The sequence below is a fragment of the Meleagris gallopavo genome, chromosome 13, assembly GCF_905368555.1.
Source record: "Meleagris gallopavo chromosome 13, MGAL_WU_HG_1.1, whole genome shotgun sequence".
NCBI classification, from domain to species: Eukaryota; Metazoa; Chordata; class Aves; order Galliformes; family Phasianidae; genus Meleagris; species Meleagris gallopavo.
The window spans coordinates 10311265-10332250 of NC_139416.1; the positions used below are offsets into that span (position 1 = coordinate 10311265).

At 38.4% G+C, this 20986-nt stretch overlaps 1 protein-coding gene across 2 annotated transcripts in view; it reads right to left on the minus strand.

Moving 5' to 3' along the window:
• GARRE1 (granule associated Rac and RHOG effector 1) overlaps window positions 1-20986 on the minus strand; it is a 54551-nt gene that overhangs the window by 24456 nt on the left and 9109 nt on the right. The window contains exons 2-3 of one of the 2 annotated variants that reach the window (XM_085235130.1): window positions 18212-18328; window positions 374-1686 (exon numbers count right to left, since the gene is read on the minus strand). In XM_085235130.1, the coding sequence (XP_085091256.1) occupies window positions 374-868 (495 nt within the window). In that variant the 5' untranslated portion in view covers window positions 869-1686; window positions 18212-18328. The remainder of the gene's footprint in view (window positions 1-373; window positions 1687-18211; window positions 18329-20986) is intronic. The other variant, XM_085235129.1, reaches the window with a different exon arrangement.

Sequence of the window (20986 nt, forward strand, 5' to 3'; positions counted from 1 at the left end):
CCAAATAAGAAAGAGGTTTTTGTATTTCTAGCTGTAAGTTTAAATCTGATGGAAAACTACCAATTAGAATTATGTAAGTAGTACAATTTAATTACAATTTAACTCATTCATGACATCTTTAAATTTAGTGCAAGTCCTTGTACTAGAGTAACCACTAAGTATCTCATTCAACACAGATAGAACATAGCCATTGTAAATAACTTAATATTTCTGAGAACAAAGATAAAATGCTTCTCTTCTTATCAGCGTTAGTCACAAATACAAAAGAAGGCAGACAGAACTTTCAGTGAAGTAGTGATTTTTAAATAGAAGTCCAATTAAGAAGGAACAACACAAATTCACATGCAAAACAAAATCCCCCAAAGTAACTTACCTCAATGTCTTGTAGGCTGAATTCTTTTTGATCTTTGAAATTTGCAGCGCCTGCACTCAGTTCCATCAGCATTTTTGCTATTTCTGGTTTTATTGCTGCTGTGAGTCGACTCGCTGCTTCCATGACATGTTCCTGCACGTCTTTCAGTTGCATAGCTGCCTTAGAATAGTGAGAGTTCCTAAATACACTGCTGAAAAGGTCTGTAAGGAAAGTGCTCGTACGGCAAAATACGTTGAGTGCATCCAGATATTTGGAGATTCCCTGCTGGATGTCCGCAATCGGAGTCGTATGGGATACAGGGTGACTGCAGCTGCCCGCAGCAGCTGAGGAGACCAGGGGAGATGTTGGGGTTGTAGATGCCAGTGGTGCGCTCAGGGTCCTGCCTAGCTCAGGCATTTGATACTGCTGGTGTTGCTGCACTTTTTGCTTGGACCCGCCAAGCAAAAAGCGCCGCTTATAGTCCATTTTGCTTTCTTGTGCACTACAGCAATACATAAGTGAGTGCTTGTCCGAAGACTTCTTGAATTAACAATCACTTGTCAAATTCCTTCCCCAAATATATAGTTATGTACAGTAACAGTGGAGGACTGTGTACATAGGTTTCACAAAAGGCATTTCAAAAAGGCAAGCGTCTGTATAATCTGTATCAGCAGTGAGAAAGGCAGCAGATTTGCTGACTTGGTATTTTCAGTGTTCAGTGCAGCCCTGCTGCAGTTATAAACTGTAATCAGAAAGCAAACCAAAGTATCTCAATAATGCTCTGTCTGGGTCGTTATTCCACTCTGCACACAGAAAAGCAGAGAAGTTATCGCCTACAGTTTCTTCATGAGCATATTATCATTACTTGCTGTTATGTCTACAAAAATTTTGTCAATGCAAATAATATTTTTAGAAGCAATACTTTAATACAATTTTCCAATTAGTAGTGTCAGGAAAAGTGGAGCAAACCACCGATCAACAGCGATTATAAAAGCAGTGCAGAGGCGCCTTCCTTAAAAAAAGCAAATCCTTATGTCAGCAGATCTTCAAATGTCTTGACAGATCCAGTCTGCCAAATTGGTTTACTTGTAGTGTCTCTTCTTAATACTGGAGCGAAAAAAAAATCCGGACTCTGTATAGAGAAGACTTTCCAAGTGTAAGCTACTGAAAATTAGAGTGTTTATTTACTGCAAGCCTTCTTCCCCTTTTTGTTTGTTGAGGTAGTTGTTTCTGTTGTAACATTAAGTGGTGGTGCTTCCAGACTGCACTTGCCCTAGATTGTAGACTCAGAGCAAAAATGCACAAATGTATTTGTAAGGCCTCTAGGTCATTTCCTGCAAAGGAGAAAAAAAGTGCTTCAAATGTCATGAAACAACAAGAAGTATCACAATTTTAACATCCCAGTATGCTGCACAAGGCACACACTGTTGACAATACCTAAGACTGGAAAGAAAGAAGAGTTGCACTGATTGTCTGAAAGGCAGTTACAAGCTGGTATCATCGTGGTACTAAACTCAACACGGATGAGTATTTTCTTACTAATTCTTCTATCCTCCTAGACTGACAAACTTGGGACTAATAGTTAATCCCCACTGCAACCTTTCTACAGATAAGAACAGCAGAGATCTCCTAATGCTCAGGGGGAGGTATCTCATTTTCTAACCGTATCGTTTTCAAATAATTAAAAAGTCAATGAGACCTTTTTTTCATATACAATAATTCATTGCAGAAACCTGAGACTCCCTTTTAAATAATTTATTAAGTCAACAGACAGCTTTTTTATTATTATTATTTAGTACAACAGCAGATCTGCCTATATCCTGAGATCCCATTTCAGGATGATGTCCTGTACCTATCACAGGTGCAGAACTGCCTGAGCAGCAAATTGACCAGACACAAAAGCAGGGAAGATCCACAGCCTCCAGTACCACCCTGCTCCTACCAGCAAACTCAGGTACAACTAGAGAGCCACAATCACTTTCTGGAAAGCATCTGTAGGAAGGTGAAGGGAGCCTAAATAACAAGGTCAGTTTGCAAAAGGCAGTAGTCAAGGCCAGGCTGGAGAAACTAGAACTTCTGCAAAAAGGCACAGAGATTTTCAGGTCCTTACGTTTAGCCTAACACAGCTCATGACTGGACAGGGTTTGGCATCACATGATCATGTATAAAGGCTAAGTCATATCTATACAATGATCATAGTGACCCATGATCTCCTCTATACATCTTTGTATATAATTTTATTTTTTTTAATATAAAAATATGCATATTTTCACGTGTGTTAGGGGTGAAAGCCTATACTATCCTGAACAATCAACTTCTTCACTTTCAAATGTAAAAAAACAGAAAGAATCTCAGTTCATCTGGTTCTAACTTACAAGCTTAGTATTAAACAGTAACTCTTCTTTTGCCCTCTGAGAACTTTGAAGAATAGTCTAAATTTTATAGAAACCCCTTTAATTCAACAACAATATCTTTCTTTCACTATTACACCTGAAGTGTGAAACCAGTATTAATGTTGTCAAAATGGTTGGGGGAATGAAGAATTTCATCTTCAATCAAAAATTCTTCAGATAGGTGGAATAAAGAAACAGTACGAATTTGTTCACATAATGTGTGTAGCAGAAATGCTGAGTCACAGCCTGAAGCACTGATTGAGCACCTGGTGGGAAGGCAGGGCCAACCCAGGGGAGCTCAGTGCATGCAGTGCACCTGAGTGACCAGAAGTGGTGGAGCCAGGATCCACCCCCCTCCCAGCCCTCACTTAAGGGTTGGCCATGGAGGTGAGGGCATCTCTTTCTGGAGATCCCTGCATTCCTGAGGCCTTCCAAAGGCAAGCAGCTCTTTTCCTTTGTTTCTGTGGCTGCTCCATTTGGGCACATTCTCATTTGCTGTAGCCAAAGACTTTGCCACCCCGCTGTTATTGCAGTACTTTCATCCTATTATAGCATTACAGTGTGTTTTGACATATGTATGAAACACAACCTCATAGGTTAAAAAAAAAAAAAAAAAAAAAGCAGGAGAGACACAGTAGGGCAGAACATCTACAGAGAGCCAGATCGTCTCACACCCACTAAAACAGACATACAAGTTTTTCAGGAAGTCACTACTGCAGACAGTTTTGCTTCTTAGATTAAGAGCAAATTTTCTTCTACATGAGCACTTTTAAAAATATGATAAACAGATAAAACACAGCAGGCATTCCCACATGCATTTGAACATCCCTTATTAAAGTACTTCAAGCTGATTACTTTATTTCCTAATAACTAACTTTACACTTCTCATAGAATTCACAGTGAATGCATCAAAGTGCAGTAAACTCATTAAAATAGAATTTTCTAGAAGGTCTCAACATCATATAAAAGACAGAAAACATTTTCCTCCTTGCTTTACAAGCCTCAGTGCCATACAGTGGAGAGCAAGATTAAATCATTTGTCTTGACTACATAAAAATGTAGACAGAACAAGAGAGTTTGTTAATTTATATGCACCATGCAAGTAAATTGGTGATTATTTTCCCTAAGTAGACATGAGTTTCACATTGCAGAAGAAGTTAAAAAAAATAATCGTGCAACATGTGTTAATTAGTGCCAGAAGTAAAAAAGTTAATAAGGAGGAGTTTGAGCTATACAGCACTGGATTATACAAGCACATTAGAGATGCATTATAATTTGGCTCTTCTGATTACACACTGAGCCTCTCAGGAAGCTAAGGCACTGAACTTAACACAAACCTGCTACACTCTGAAAGAACACACGAAATGCAAAGTGGTAGGAAATACAAACACACTTTTTTTTTTCCTCTATTAACAAACATTAGAGATCAATATGTCTTACAGACAATTTCATAGTCAAATACGCAATTCTTCAACATTTTGCAGGCTTCAAAATTCACTTATAATAAAACCAATACGAGTTTAGAGAAGACAGCTTATGTCTTCTGCATCTGTAAAGACATTTATTCGAGGAAAGACATTGACACTTCTGAACACTATGCACATGGGGAACACTACATGTATTACATATTCCATAATGAGACTCCAACATGCTATGTATAAAGTAAACACTCTTCCTTTTGTATCTTTCCCTGAAAAAAGTGAAGAGAGGCCTGTTCCCACGCTCCCCTCTCCCTCCTCAATACTACTGCTGCACCACAGCTCTTGGGGACTCTGTATTACAACAATTTGAACTTTGTGCCAGTCCAAATCTTGCTGTATTAGAAAAAAATGCAAAGGATTTCATTCTGGTGATACAAGAACAACACGCTATCTGTCCAACATACAACTGTGAGGTTTGTACGAGTATTTCATTTCGTAGGAAACACAAGTATTCAGAAATCAAGTACAGAAGACTGAAAACAGCATAGCACAAATGAAGAAGTTGTATTCCCCCCCATGTAATCAAGGCCAAAACGTTGTTCATTCGCTATTCAAAGTTAAAAATAGTACTAATATACAGCGTAAAGCAAGCTCTACATTGAATTCCACTGAAAACTGTAGAGTGCTACTGAAAAAGCTCATCACCTTGTTTGTGCTCTCATTGCAAGGGATTGTTACATATTTGAATTTCCACACACAGCTGAGCAGACTTCTGCATGAGCTGCTCTAGCAGCTGTCACATATACATAGACGAAAAGCTGCAAATTGAATTCACTTTTTTTTTTTTAAACACAGAGTACCCAATTTTTTGTTTGTTTGTTTAGATGCTTCCCAAGAAATGCCAAGTATTTTCCCCAGCTTCACTGATTGCAAGAGACACAAAATAACATGGAAGAGTCTCATACAAACAGAATTTGGCACCTTCCACTTTTTTTTCACATGAGCAATATGAGGCCTAATACCTAATCTGCTCCATATGCTATTACACTGCAATAAGAGGAGGCAACATTTTCTCTGAATCAATAAAGGAAATTAAGTGGAGGAAGTAGTGATAAAATACACAAGTCTATCACTGGTCAGGCCAGTTACACAGTTACTGCCAAAGTCCTTCCAGTCAACTTATTTATCATCTACATAAACGTTCTGTAGACCATACTGGTGTTGCATTTTAACCCAGCAGCAGCTCAGCACCGCACAGCCCTTTGCTCACTCCCTCCTTCCCAGTGAGATGGAGGAGAGAACAGGAAAAAGAAAGGCAGAATTGGTACGTTGAGATATTTATCATGTTTTAAAATGGATTCTGATCTCAATTTTAAGAACTGCTTGCAAAGGTGGCCTTCGTGAAATTTATTGTTATTTCAGTGAAAGGGCAATATATGCATAAATAACATACATACAGATAAGATGATCTGAAATACTCTCCAAGAAAAGCTCAGGTTACAAGTAACACTTAAGTACTGCACCTCCTTTAGCGTGACGTGCTCCCCCAAACTCAGGATGAGCTTATCTCCACAAGCACCATTCATGTAAAACAATCAAATACAAAAATAACTAAGTGCAATTAACATTTCCCAAAAAGGTTACTCCAAAAGAAACAACCCTAGTGGCCAGATGACTTACCAGGAAAAGGGCTGAACAAACAAAGTCTACTGCAAGGCCAAAAGGTCAGCAAGCTGCCGAGTCACAGGCCGCCTGTGAGAGCACAGCAAGTCCCTCTCAATTCCAGTTGCACAAATTTGTGCAAATCCACAAGTTACTCCACTACTAAAGAAGTTATTCCACCTTTCAATTCTGCTGCCAGTAATGAGTAGAGTGGATCCTATTCCTGGCCAGGCTACCCGAAGTCCAGATGTGGTTACCATCAAAAATAATCTGAAATGATCTTAGACACCTGAAGAGCAAACCAGAAGCAAAGTGGTAAGGAAAGCCTACATAAGACCAGTCTCCCAACATTCTCACCAACAGCAGGATCAGAACTGAAGACCTTACCTAAACAACACAGATTTGTGCATCTCGCACTCACTGGTTACAGACTATTATTTCAGTGGCCAAAAGCAGGGACCACCAGCAGGGAAGGACAGTTGGCCCAGCTCCCAGCCATGAGACATGCCCTGCCTTCCTCACCACTGCAGAGGTCCTGTGAGCAAAGAGAAGACAAGAAAGCAGCACAGAGAGGCCTAACTACACAAAGGCTTGAAGCCAGCAGTGTGCATCACAGCAGAAAGTTCAACAAGAGATATGAGGAGTCGCACTCAAACGTGGTCCTTGTAAATTAGCCTGCACAAGCATACTTCAAGGCACAAACTAATCATATCAAGTTCTCATCCAGACAGAAGAGCCATAGCTGTCTACAATGTGAGAGGTGTGTTTTTTTTTTTTTTTTTTTTTTTTTTTGCTTCTGTTAAGTAGAATACTAATGGTAGATGAGAGTAAGAGTGAACTAGGACAAAATGTGCTCTTTCCTCTAAACAAACTTTTCAGGATCCTAGAAAATTAAAAAGCTAAGAAAAATACCCTACAAGTAGTTCCCAATTGCCTTTTTTCTTCCCAATTTTAAGACAGACACAAAGAAATTGCACAGATTTTAACTGTGAGTTGATTCATTTCAAACTATTCCAAACTAAAGATGGATTGCATCCACAGCAACAGAGTATGGTAAGCATCTACAACACATACTTATTTAAAAAGACTAGAAATTAACATCCATAGGCCAGAGATTATAATAAAGAATAATAGAGCTCATTAACAGATTTCATAACCTGAGAAATTCCATTCTGCCATCAAGTAAAACATCTCCACTCTCAATTAATATACCACTTCTAATAATATTTAAGTTGCCATATCAATAATAATGAGAACATGAAGGAGTTTCTCAATAGCAGTGTAACACTTCATCTGTAAAAAAGAAACACCACAGAACTAAGCTACATTACTGGGATTATGCAGTTAAAAACCTAAGAGTTATAAAAAGAAAACAGTATATGTACTGCTGGAAAATTCTAAATTATGTGTTTTGGAAGAAAGCTTATATAAACATAGGAATGATAAACCTGCAATACAAAAAAGCATAGTTTTTTATTATTAAATGGATTATTTATGGATATTTATAATATCCATTAGCTTGTGGAACATGGTTGACAGTAAGAAGTTACAATAACAAGAGATTACTTCTCATATACTACTTACGAAAGGTAACAAAAACATTTAATATTATTAACATTTTAAACTTTACTTTCCTGGTAAGAATTCAGTGTTGTTTTTTTTTATAAGGTGAATTACACTTGGAAGCAGTGTCTTTCCCATTGCTCCTTAGTCACATACTCAAGATTTCAAACAATTCATTTTCTTGGCTGAGGTAACAGTTTTGGTGGGAGAGGATGCCTGTGCCAATGGCCCAGCTGGCACTACACACCACTTAAACTCAGCTGCCTTTGGTCAGGTGCCTGTGTACTTATCCTACAAAGCCAGAAGGAAAAAACCTGGGCTGAGAGTCTTTCTAACAGCGTGGGCTGCAACCACTGGAATATCCAAGCACCTTTTGCATTTGAAAAATCTCCATTTGAGGAAGGCAAAGAAAGAAAGGTAAAGAGAGACAGAAATAGCCTATAACACCAATATCACTTTAGTTCTTGCTAGATCATGGATTGCTTTTGTAGGGATTCCTTGTTGGCTGCTTGCCCAGAACAGTTGGAGGGGAAAGAAAAAAAAAACAAAGCAAAACAAGAAGTAGGCAAGCCAATCCTTAGCAAGCCCATAAAGCCCCTACTGGAAACATCCCCCTTCCAGCATCTACCCTTTCTAATATTGGCTCACCAGACACCGTAAGCCACTCTCCTGGCTATTCCAGGGCTGGATGGATGTCAATGGCCACCAGCACTGAATCTGCTCAATGCCTTCCCTTCTGCCAGTTGGGGACCACAGCTCACAAAACACAATCCACAGGGAGTGGATAGTTACCCATAGTTTAACTTGACTCAAACTGAGCATTCTATTGAGTTGTATATAAATCTAAACAGATCGATTTGTTAATAACAGAAACTGATTTTCTCATTTAGTAGTGACACATTTACAAATAGAAGCATGGAGATTTACTAAATTTAAGGGGGAGGCTTCAGCAACTTAATTTATTAGCTTGTCAGAGACAAATTTCACTGATGAAGTATCTAATATTTATAGACAGTCTCTGAAACTATTTATTATGTTTTGTCTAGGCCTTTTTTCCCCTCCAAAATGACCCTCCTTAAAATAACACTATTAACTTATTTGTGCTAACTTGTGTTTTTTGGACTTGTACAGAAAAATACTCTAGAAGCACAACTATGCTACATGTCCTAAATGAAAAGCAAAAACAAAAATAACCCACCTCTTGTGCCCAAAGAAACAAATCACTAAGGACTTTGTTTTGGAGTGTTTTTTATGACTGACAGAACTGAAGGACACTAAAAAACACCACATCTTCAGAACTAGGTAAGGACTGAAAATCTTGACTACTCAACACTGTACCACCTCACTTGCAAGTGCTTAACCCTTCAGGAAAGTCCTGAACTATCCAGCTGTGCTCCCTATTAAATACATGTGCAAGGTAGGTAATCTTCTAAACCAAATTCTGTATTGTCAGTATACTGAATGCATTTTTTTCCCCAGGGCATTGCCCCAGAACTATGTCAGACAGCTTCTCACATTTTGTTTTAATTAAAACCTGTAACACAGAATGACACTAACTGAAATCTCAGCAGTAAGATATGACAGCAAAAGGAAAAGCTAGTGAAAGGAATGTGTTACACCAAACCTTCTCTCAGCCTTGAGTACCTCCCTGGACGTCAGAAATAGATGCCTGTGTCAGATCAGGATCACTGTTTCAATCCTCCCTTGGTAGTAGGTGCTGCTCTGATTTAAAAACGGGACCAGTTCTCTTTTGAAAGAAAATTGTGCATGAAGAGAAGGAAGATAATGCCCGTTCCTGATATGGTAGCTTAAAGCATTCGCAGAAAGCATGAGAGCATTATTGTGCAGTGTGATTCACAGCCAGAGACTCAAGACCTATCTTCAGATCCCAAAAGGGTGCACTAAACAGCCATAAGCATTCACACTTTTGCTCTCTCAGAACTGTATACCATGCTAAGATGAACAAAGATTCATGGGACCACAGTGAGAGCAAGCATAAACATTGTAAGCTTTCCATAAAAAAGACACAGCTCTGCCTCTCAGAATATATTGTCTACAGAGTTCTTTCATTCTCATCACTACCTACAGGACTGCTTGGAAAGAGGTGCCTGCTGTCTCTGAAAGCAAACCACTTGCAGTCAAAGTACTGAAGACCATGGCTTCAAGGAAGAGATGGAAAGCAGACAATTTTCTTATTCTCAAGTCTGAGAATAAGTTAACATCTACCCCCACAAATGGGATTTTTCAGCCTTTCCCAATGAAGGGAAGACAAGAAAAGAATGAACTACAGAAAATACTAAATTAAAACATATATGGAACAGCAATATTAGTCAGTGAGGCTTGTACATTGTGGCCCAGTTACAGCCACTTCAGGTAACGTACCCTTCGGTCTTTCCTTCTAAATCCACACAGCGCATCATATGTTCAGAGATGCACTTAAAAGACTTTTTAAACTGCAGAAGCCACCTATGTGTTTCATAGTTAAAAGGTAGCAGCAAAAACAAGTACTAAGAAAGCAATAATTGTTTTTTATTTCTCTATTAAGTACAAAACCAAGGCTTCCCACGTTTCTGCAGAAGACCAGCTTTCACTGGAAGCACAACAAAGAACAACAACAAAACACAGACAATGTTACAGTCTCATAGTAGACATTTCCAACTGGAAGCAGTTTAATCTTTGAACTCAATTCGGTAATGGACTATAGCATATGATTAATTCCAGTAAAGTCAGTAGTATCTCTCATATACTCAAGTACTTTGTTAAACCATGAATTACAGTTTTCTAGTATAAATAAATGCCAGATGTATTTTTCAGTACTATCAAATGAGACAAGAAGATTTTAGTATACATTGTAAAATGAATGCTAAAACTTTCTAAATTTTTTCCTTGCCTAAATCTCTTCAACAATTTGCTTTTTGCAAATTGCTTTGAAAATCCTAGTTACTGTTGAGTCAGTGCAGACGAAGGATTCGAAGAAGGCTCAGTGTTGAGCTTTAATTCCTACTTGTTTAAAATGATTTGTTCATGGTCTCAAATACTTCATGAAAAGCTTCTGCATCCATGGAAACAGGAATGATTCCTACCCTTTGGCAAAGTGCTTACAGATATAATTGAAATTCTCTTCTTTCAAAGTCAGGTTCTTCTGAGGAAGTTTTCATTACCCCCAAACAAATCGTATCTTAAACAAAACTTGAAAAGACAAGTGGGAGTAAGAGCCCAAGTCAAATACTACAGTGTTTAAGCATGACATACCACATATATTATTATATATATACACAAAGGATAGCATAACTTTACAGGACAGAGGGACTAAAATAAGAGATGGGATTCATTATGGATAAATTTACCAACACAAGTGTGGGAAAAACATTTGTAGCCTCACATGGGAAGTGATGGGCTCTGGCCTGATCTTGGTGTTACAACTATTTTTGTTAAAGTGTTAAAGAGTTAAAAGATTAAGTCTTAGATCAGCAAAGGAGCTTCTTGGGACGGGAGAGGGGAGGATGAAGGAGGGAGGGGGACATTGGGAAAACCAGAAAACATAGCTATGTCCCTATAAATTCACTTTTTACCCACATTCCACATTTAACATGCTGTGCTGGTCTCCATATCCTTTCCTCCACAGGGGTCCCTTTGGCTTTACTAGAGACCAACCACAGGCTCAGGGTGCCCTACATGCAACAGATCACTGAAGACAGTTTTACACATCTGTAGCCCTCAAGTTTACCCTGCTCCTGCCTTTCCCTAGGTATCCATTTAGAACCACTGCGCAGTTACATAAGGCTGAGTTAGATCCATTGTGAAGTCTGAATGTAGCCTTTTTTTTTTTTTTACCTCCTTAATCACTACAGCTTACGGATTATCAGAAGCAGCACAGTGACAGCAGTGACATCCTATTTACAGCTGCTCTCTGAAACAGCTGATTAAGAAATCAATGAATGAAAAACACTTCTGTTAACTTCTAGACAAGGCTTCCAGCCAACACAGAAACTACGCCTCACAAATGCACAGTACTTGCACTTATTAGTATATACATATTTGGAATTCAATCTTCTACACTGAAATAAATATTCCTATACTACATTCCTAGGCTGTTCAAGCAACATAAGAAAGAAAACTAAAACTCAGAGTCACTTCAGTACCCAAAGATTTTAGTAGTGTTAGACAAAAGTAATGTTTCAAGGCAATGAAAATTATAAATCATCTTATGTATACTTATGTATACTTAAAGCTCTTCTGTGAAGAAAACATTTTTGAGTAATAGAAGCATGAGACAGATTATGTACAAAAAATTCTGAGAAGCCTTTATGAGATTTTTTGCCTGTTTATAGCAAGGATGATGACATGTTTCAAAACATTTGGAGTAACTCAGCATCAACCATCTTTCCTTTCCCAAATTACTATACTGCTTCTAAATTTTCAGTGCTTGCCACAGAATATAACTACAACATTGATACTAAACTACATAAAGAAAAAAAAAAGCCCTGTAAACATGTTTTCTTATTTGCATTAAATATACTAATCTTTGTCTACTTATGCAAATGAAATGGCTACTATTTCCAAGTATTTCCACATGCAAACTGTTCACTTTTTCATATTTAGTAACTATATTGTCATTCTATTTCCTTGTGACTGATACTTAGGACTAATTCAATATTTACTTGTTTTTAAATATTTACAATATTTATTATCGTCAGCACACATTAGAGGCTTTATCTATTTGAATATTTTCCTTCCCCCTCACCCAACTCATTCACTGAAAGTCTCCTACTTGAGAAGCACTAAGCATTCTGAAACACAAATTTCATCTCCAGAAATAGAAAACAGGAGTACCTCATATCAGAAAAACTGACATCAGCACATGCACTTACTGTCTCCTGACAGTTGCAACCATGAGCTTTTTTGTCATCTAGCTAATGCAGATATTCATGTCTCTGCACTACAGCTCCTGTGTTCTGACTTTTAAATGGTTTACAGGCTTACTGTGTTTGAGCAGCAGCAGATTCATCAGTGTGCAGCTGGAGTTTTGCCCAGGATAACAAACTATTCTATACAGAAGAGAGGGACATGATAATTAGGCCTTTCATATCCCTCTCATGTTGAAAATTATGGAATTATCAGAAAACTGTAATCATGGAAAATGTTAAACTAAGGAGAATGTATTTTTATAGCAAATTAACATAATTATGTTTACCATATTTGGGCCCAAAGTTGGCTGGCAATTCAGTCTGTATATAGACAGCAATATCTGATTCACAGTCACAGGATATGAACAAACCAGGGCAATCCAGTGTGCACAGCAGTCTCTCCTATAACAAAACCAAATATCCATGCGTACGTAATGCAACAAATGCATCTCACAACACCACTGCAAATCACAATTTCCTGAGTTTTAGTAGGTGAATAATTTTAACCTTGATTCCAAAATCCTTCTTGAACTAATCTTCATGACAAGAGACTTTCTGAAACTGTCAAAATGCTTTGCTTCCAAAAAATCTACATTTTTATAAACTAAATTATATAGAAGTAATTTCTGTAGTTGATGAATGAACAGTAGTGACAAGTAATTTGAGTTTCTAAAGATTAAAAACTAGAAATGGCAGCATGCATACTTCATAACCTTTCTTCACTTTTTCCGATCAAAAGAGCTGCTTATGTCTTCGGCACAATTATTTCCCTCCTCATTAAGACCAGAATTTATAAATCTTAATTACATATAGTTGAGACCTAAAATAGCACTAACTCATACTGTACAGTTATGGGTCAAAACGTGATTAGTTATAAAAGATCAAATGTAATAGTATCCTCCAGTTTTTACATTTCTAACAAATATCTAAAGGGAAAAACATAGCAACTCCTTGCCAACTGTAATCTTTTGCCCTTCAAGTACACCCAAAACTTACCCAGTTCTGCCTAGATAAAAATGTTCAGTCGCTCAATTTTCTGTAAGTCCCATTAACAACTGGTCCAAGCAGAAGTTAAGCACCAGAGACAAAAGCACTCTCCTCTTGCCCTTCTTAAGCAAGCCTATGTGTTCCAGCTGATACCACTTCACGTTTACTACAATGGCAACAGCTTAAATCAGACTCCTGCATTTAATGTCATCTATTAGCTGCTTCAGTTAACATGCTCTCTATCTGAGTCCATGGAAGAATTCACTGCCTTTTATCCACACAATATAAATGGCAAAATGAACCACAGGTCAACTTAAAATTAAAAAAACTGCAGACTGAAAGCTAAGGGCTGTTAGAGCACACTTTGGCCTCCATCCACTCCTTACACTGACACAGCTGGGAGAAATTTCTAGTTTCTCAGAGACCTAAATGATTGAGTTTTACATTTACATGTTCCCAGGAAGACTAACTTGATTAAAATTGTCTTCTTTATATTAAAAAAAGCAGATGTCAATACATTAGCAAGCTACTGTTCTGCTTCCTTTAAAAAGTTCACACTCTTAACAATGTAGTTTACCGACTTCATTCAATAAAAATAAATTTACACATTTGGAAAATAAATCTCACCCTCTATAATCAGTGTAGATGCTACTAAGGAATAAAAATAACAACAGCAATTTGCTAACAAATGCATACATGGCATTCCACCGCACATCTCTGCAGCAGACACGGCTCTGCCAACTTCCAGCTTTAAGCTACTACATTAAATACACAGCATGGAAAGGCACACAGCAGTCAAGCTGATGTTCAGATATACGTATGTGACTTGACGTCAAGTGATCTTCTCTTTAAAAAAAAAAGTTATTAGAAAATATTCCCCAAAGAACTCTCCACATATTTTCCAATAAAATATCAACTGGGAAATAATTATCTGACCTAATTTACAACATATAATGCACAGTCAGACCACCTCATGATCTCCTGAAAGTAGAAGTACTGACAGTTTCATGTAAACAGCTAAGCTCTCATCCATCCGCATGATTTGTCACCAAGTTATTTATTATGTGCCAAAATTTCTGCACGGAGTTGTGCAAGAAATTTCTCTCCCAGCAGAGGACACAGACAGATATTCATGCTGGTATAATACATCTTAGAGAAGACATTACATTTATGCTTCGACCCATAAAAGAAATTAACATGATGTGATCTACTGACTAGAAACCAGAGAAAGACATCCCTAAGCAAAGCTGAACACTTAAATTTTGCCAGATCTTTCTGGAAACTCAAGTGTCCTTTTCCCTTTGGGGCACCCTGTACCATCAGCCCAAGATACCCCACACAAATATACCACTGGCAGATCCTAACTTCACACCTCGTTAACAGAATCACAGAATCACAGAATCACAGAATTGTAGGGGTTGGAAGGGACCTCTAGAGATCATCGAGACCAACCCCCCTGCCAAAGCAGGTTCCCTACACCAGGTCGCACAGGTAGGCGTCCAGGCGAGACTTGAATATCTCCAGAGAAGGAGACTCCACAACCTCCCTGGGCAGCCTGTTCCAGTGCTCCGTCACCCTCACCGTGAAGAAGTTCTTACGCACAGTTCGCAGTTCTTAACGGAGCCTCTGTATTTCAATATTCATTAACAGAGCTGATTTCTATGCACAAATGAAGATTGGAAAGACGCATTTAAAATATACCTAGTGTCTACTCATGTGCCACTTTAAAAAATAACTACCAAATGCAAAATGCGAGGCTTACACTTGCGTGGTTTAAGCCAAACGACACTCCTTCCCAACACCTCGTGTTGGCAAAGGCCCTTCTGCTGCAGAAATTGTGACACAGTAACGCTCTGCCAGCCGTAGCATGTGGCAGAGATGCCAAATACACGTAAGCAATGTTTCATTACGAGCCGATGCACCTACCAGTGATCCGGCCAGCCCCCTTTCAAACACATTTCCCAAGTGCTACATTTAGAAAAAGCGACCTTTTTGCCACTGGGTCTGTCTGTGTAGAGAGCGTGCCAACAGCCCAGGCAGAGCCACCCACCTCAGCAGTCCCAAGCACCGTCCATGACTAATTGGGCAGGGACAAGAGATGGTACGCAAAAGGCGACCAGCCGTAACATTGGGTGCCCAGGAGACGCCTGGTAAATTTTACTTAATATATTACATCCCCCCCAGGCACCATTTTTAGCTTCTGCTGGATTTCCTCCCTTCTCCCCACCCCCTAGCAGGCTCCAAACCTTGAAGTAACCTTGCTCTGTTCCCCCCCCCAGAGACGCCTCCGTGCCTGAAACATAACCTCTAATCTTATTTTCTATTTCTAGCATACAATTCGCGACCCTTATCCCAATTTTTTAAATTAAATATTCTGTGTTGCAGACACTGCTTCCTATAGTTACGATAGTGCACACACCACACCAGAATTTATAACCATATGCTTCTTGTTGAAGACAATTTTACATTACTTTTAACAGCATTAGAAACATACAGTATTTCTGTATTACAGATTTACAAGCCTCTGAAAAAGAAGTTTTCATTGCTGCTGCCAATACTCCACTGCAATGGAACAGCTTTATTCGTTGGGAGGTTTAGATAAAGACCTTAAAATACAACAGCACTACATTTCAGTCTGCAAAGTGAAGCATAAACTTTCAGCAATTATACATACTTAGAGAGTATTTGCAGACATTAAGCTAATGTCTTACAAACTACAGAGTTTCTACTACAAAGGAAGCCTTTTCACCTACCACTACTTGTATATTAGAATGATTTTGCTTAAACTTGGGAATTTTTTAAACAATAACAAAATCTGCAGTTTATGTTTTCTACACAAAATACATTAAAATAAAAATGGCCTCCTGTATTGGATGGCCATCTTGGTCAAAATTTATTCTTATAACTCGCCAGCACAATCCGTAATCCCCTTTCATATCTTTATCAATTTTTTTTTCCATCTGAACAATTGCTAAGGTGAAACATTCCACTCTGCACAAATTCCCCAGAGAAGCACTTTCATACAGAACAATTCCCTGAAGAATGAAAAAATATTTTTCCATCCCCAAAGTGCTGAAAAACAGAGTTTTCAGGATGCATCCCTGGCCAGGAGACTGCAGCTGACATAGCCGTGCCCTCTGCAGAGCTGCACAGTTACAAGAACATGTCTGCATTTTCATCAACACCATGCTAACACTCTTCCACCTACCCTAAAATAACCTATTTGAGTCCTAGAAAACACATTGCCTCAGAAGGCTGCAGCGATGTCTATCACTGTTCAGCTGGCCATGCTTATTCTGTAGTGAAGGACAGATCTGGTCACTTTGCATTAGTGAATACAGAGTGAAAATGGAGGAAAAAAGAAACGAGCATAAATTCCAACCTATCACATCCCAAAATTTTTGTATCAAGCTAGCTAGCTAGCTTTCAAAACAGGGCCAACTATATAGGCAGTGCACTTCTTTCATTAATCAGAAAATTAGTCAACCTAGAATGATAAGAGCAAAGAAATTGCCTTTTGTGGCTCAAAAATTATTCTCTGAATTACAGTCTAGCCATAATCAGCTGAGGGGACAACATGAATACACAGGTAAAATTAAGAAAAGAGGAATAATTTTTGGACTAAGATATGAAGTGCTACAACAGGCTTTGTTCAATTTATATACGCTATCAAAATGTTATACAATAAACACAGTTTACTTTCCATTAGTCTGCGCAGGCCGTTCTAATAAGTATCATTAGTTTGTTCTACTTTCTCTCTCCCACTCCTTCAGCCTCTATCCTATTCTCAGCAGAGCATCCTTTAAATTTATTGGTAAGCTCCACAAAAACTGAATACCACAAGTGGGAGTATAGCCTCTAGCAATTAAGAATAAAAGCAGATAAGTGAACGTAAATTAGACTAGAGAAAAACATGTGCAAGAACTTCTTAAAACAGTAGAGCTAAATTTTGAAATGGATTGGAAAGCAATAAATACAAAAATATTGAAGTCTTATCTCACCCATGTACTTAGCGCATCTGTTTATACCACAGAGCAGAAGTTAGCCTGAGAACAGGAGCAGTGCAATCAGAAGCAGCCCAATTTGACATTCCTTCTTAGATGGCTACTGGGGGAATAGAAAACTGAACTAAAAAGATATTGTCAACATAAATGAAAACTTCAAGTCAAGACTGCCTTTCCCTCAGAAAAAAAAGGTGTTGCAAAAACATATTTTGGATGGCACCTTCATCAAGTCTTAAGGTTCAATGTTTGAAAGCTTTTTTTCCCCACCACCCCAAAATGACAGCTAGAAAGTTCTCAAAAACCATCATTGTGATTCTCGTGTCAATGAATGATAGCCACAAAAATGTATTATAGCACTAGGAAACTATTTACCAGTATGTTTTCAAAAAGGATGCTGCTATTCAAACGGAAAAAGAGTATCACACCACTCCTGTTGGACAATCTAAATAACTATTTCAAAATAGTGCATTCATTAAGCAACTTATTACTGTGGTCTCCATAAAATACATAAGAATTAATACAACACTGCTTATCAGATGTAAATATCATATTAAAAATGTTTTCCCACTACCTCTGCCTTTAGCATGAGAATTACAGAAACAATTCTGAAGTACTCAGTGAGGACAGTATCAAAAAGGTCTTCCTCTTTCAAAACTGTTTCTACTCCCACCTTAACAAACAATGCGCAACTCTGTTAAGTTTAGGAAAAGTATTTCTCTCCCAGTGTTCTTTTTCTTTAATTTGATATCTAAAATTTGATGAGTTCTTTAATGTTGCCCATTCTGTGAGTAACAGGAAGGTATTTCCAACCTCACCCCATGGAATTCTGCCTGTTTTATAGTTCCTAAATCTGTCCTTGTACATAGCCTGGCTTTTTTCCCCTACCCAAAAATACATTTTCCTTTCAACACGTTTACTTTACCTTCTTTTGCTTACAGAGGGAAATGTGCTTTCGGCAGAACAAAAAGGGCAGTCTGTTAGTGTAGTCACTTCTGCCCAAGTTCTTCTATTGCTAAAGGACCTCTTCTTCCTGTCTAACCTGCAATAGAGTTAAGAGATAAAAACAAAAATAATGACTCTTTCCACAGATATCCCAGGAGAAGATTAGTGGAATTATTACTTGAGCAAAAAGTTCACCTTATATTTGCTTTAAGATAAACAACACAGTAATAGTCCCTGGTAGAACAATTAGCTGCTAGACCTAAGCAGTAACCAAGGCTCATGTTTTCCCTATTTTTCTTTTAACTATGTTCTTCATGTACAAGTAGTATAATTCTTTTCACAAACTGACAGAAAACTGAATGTCTGTACCCTGATCCTCAGTTGCTGATGGTAACAGGAAGTACAAATTGTTACTGCACAATCAAACACAACAGCTAATGCACTTCAGTGGGAAGGACTCCAAAGCGTATGGAGGAAAACCAAAGCAACACAACACTGTCTTACTACAGCTACTCCTTCCTTTCAAGGCTTCCTGTGAGGATCTTGCTCTACATCTAGACTTACTCTGTTAGGCAATAACAATTCTATATTCTGCATAAGCTTGCAACATACAACCAAAGGAATCTGCCAAAGAATAGCATAATGAACAAATAGAGATGTGCTACACCTAAACTGTCCATCTTTTCCCAAAAAGCTGTTTCCTTTTACCTACTATGATATCAAGTCTGTTGTTATCTGCAAGCTTTGAACATTAAAAATATACCTTACTTTCTGATCACAAGTCCATAGGATCAGTCCTCTTTTCAATTTCTTCCTCCTACTTTTACATTCACCCTAGCAAACTTAAAAACCACAGTATTAGAGATGCATTCTTATAACTCACCAAGGTACTTATCTTTGGTTTTAGTCACAACAAATATTTTCTTCTCAGACCTAACAATATCCGTTACATTTATATTTCATGATTTTCTCAAAAATTCTACTTCAGAAATAATAATTAAAAAAAAAAAAACACAAAACCTTTTCGCAAAACATTTTGTAACATTATCTGGTTGGAGCAGACCATGCCACGTCCTGCATTTACCACCTCCTTTATTAGGACTAATCAATACTAAAGTCATAAATGAGACTAACTGCAATCAAAGCAGTATTTCATACACCAGCTATCATTCATGCAGTAGAAGAGTTTAAGTAGTGCTTCAATTACACAGATACTAACACAACAGAGTTTAGAACAATGGGAATCTTCCCACATTTTCAATATGGAAGATTTCTCCTTACCTTTTTCAGCTAACAATCCATACCACATACATACAATCAAGAGCATTTTCAACTTGACTTAAAGTGTAAAACAGGAAAAAAAAAATAAAAAATGAAAAAAGCACAGGAGAATAAAGTAGAATGACTAGATTCAGCAGCATAAGAAATGAAATTATTGTGGGCTTGGCAGTAGAACCAATAGTGTTTTCTTTACATCATATGAATATGATGATCAATATCACATTAAACTATTTATGGTGTCTCAAATGCTATTAGTAAGGCAGTCTACAGCATTTTAAGTTCTTACATGCATACCAACAAATTATATTAAACAGTACAGCCACTTACAAAATGCATCTGTATATCCCCCTTACAGCTAACGTATTGTTCTGTCTGGAACAAAAACTTCTTCCATCGTCTGTTTTCCATATCTTTCAGATTACTCTGCTGGCATATCTTTGCCTCTGAAGTTGAAATGTAGACATTTCTTTGTCCATATTTTGGGCGAGACAATGGGTTTTTATTGGTCAGAATCAGTACTTCATAATTACTTTTTAATGTTAAATTATGCAGCTTTACTGTTAAGTTCCTAGAAAACAACTCAACAATGAATACCAGTCAAAAAAATCTTGATTTTTACAATGTGCCATGTCAGTAAAAATTACAGCACCTTAAGCCACATTTACCAGAAGGCTGTGCTGCCTTCCAGCAAGACCTGGACAGACTGCAGAGCTGAGCAGCAATATACCAGATGAGGTTTAACAAAAGTGCAGAGTCTTGCACCTGGGAAGGAATAACCACCAATATCAGCACAGGCTGGGACATGACCTGCTGGAGAGGAGCTCTGCAGAGAAGGACTTGGAGGTCCTGGTGGACAACAGGTTGGCCATGAGTCAGCAGTGTGCCCTCGTGGCCAAGAAGGCCAATGGGATCCTGAGGTGCATTAAAAGCAGCACGGCCAGCAGGTCGAGGGAGGTGAACCTCCCTCTCTACTCTGCTCTGGTCAGGCCTCACCTGGAGTACTGTATCCAATTCTGGGCTCCCCAGTACAAAAAAGACAGGGATCTCCTGGAAAGAGTCCAGTGAAGGGCCACAGAGATAATAAAGCGTCTGGAGCACCTCTCTTATGAGGAAAGGCTGAGCGACCCCGGTCTGTTCAGCCTTGAGAAAAGACGACTCAGAAGGAATCTTAGTAATGTTTATAAATATCTTAAGTGTGGGAGTCAAAGGGACATGGCCAACTTCTTTTCAGTGGTCTATGGGGACAGGACAAGGGGAAAGGGCCATAAACTGAAGCATAGGAAGTTCCGCACCAACTTCTTCACAGTAAGGGTGATGAAGCACAGGCTGCCCAGAGGGGTTGTGGATTTTCCTTCTCTGGAGATATTCAAGACCCACCTGGACACATACCTGTGCAGCCTGATGTAGGGTGCCTGCATTGCAGGGAGGTTGGACTTCTAGAGGTCCCTACCAAACCCTACAATTCCGTGATTCA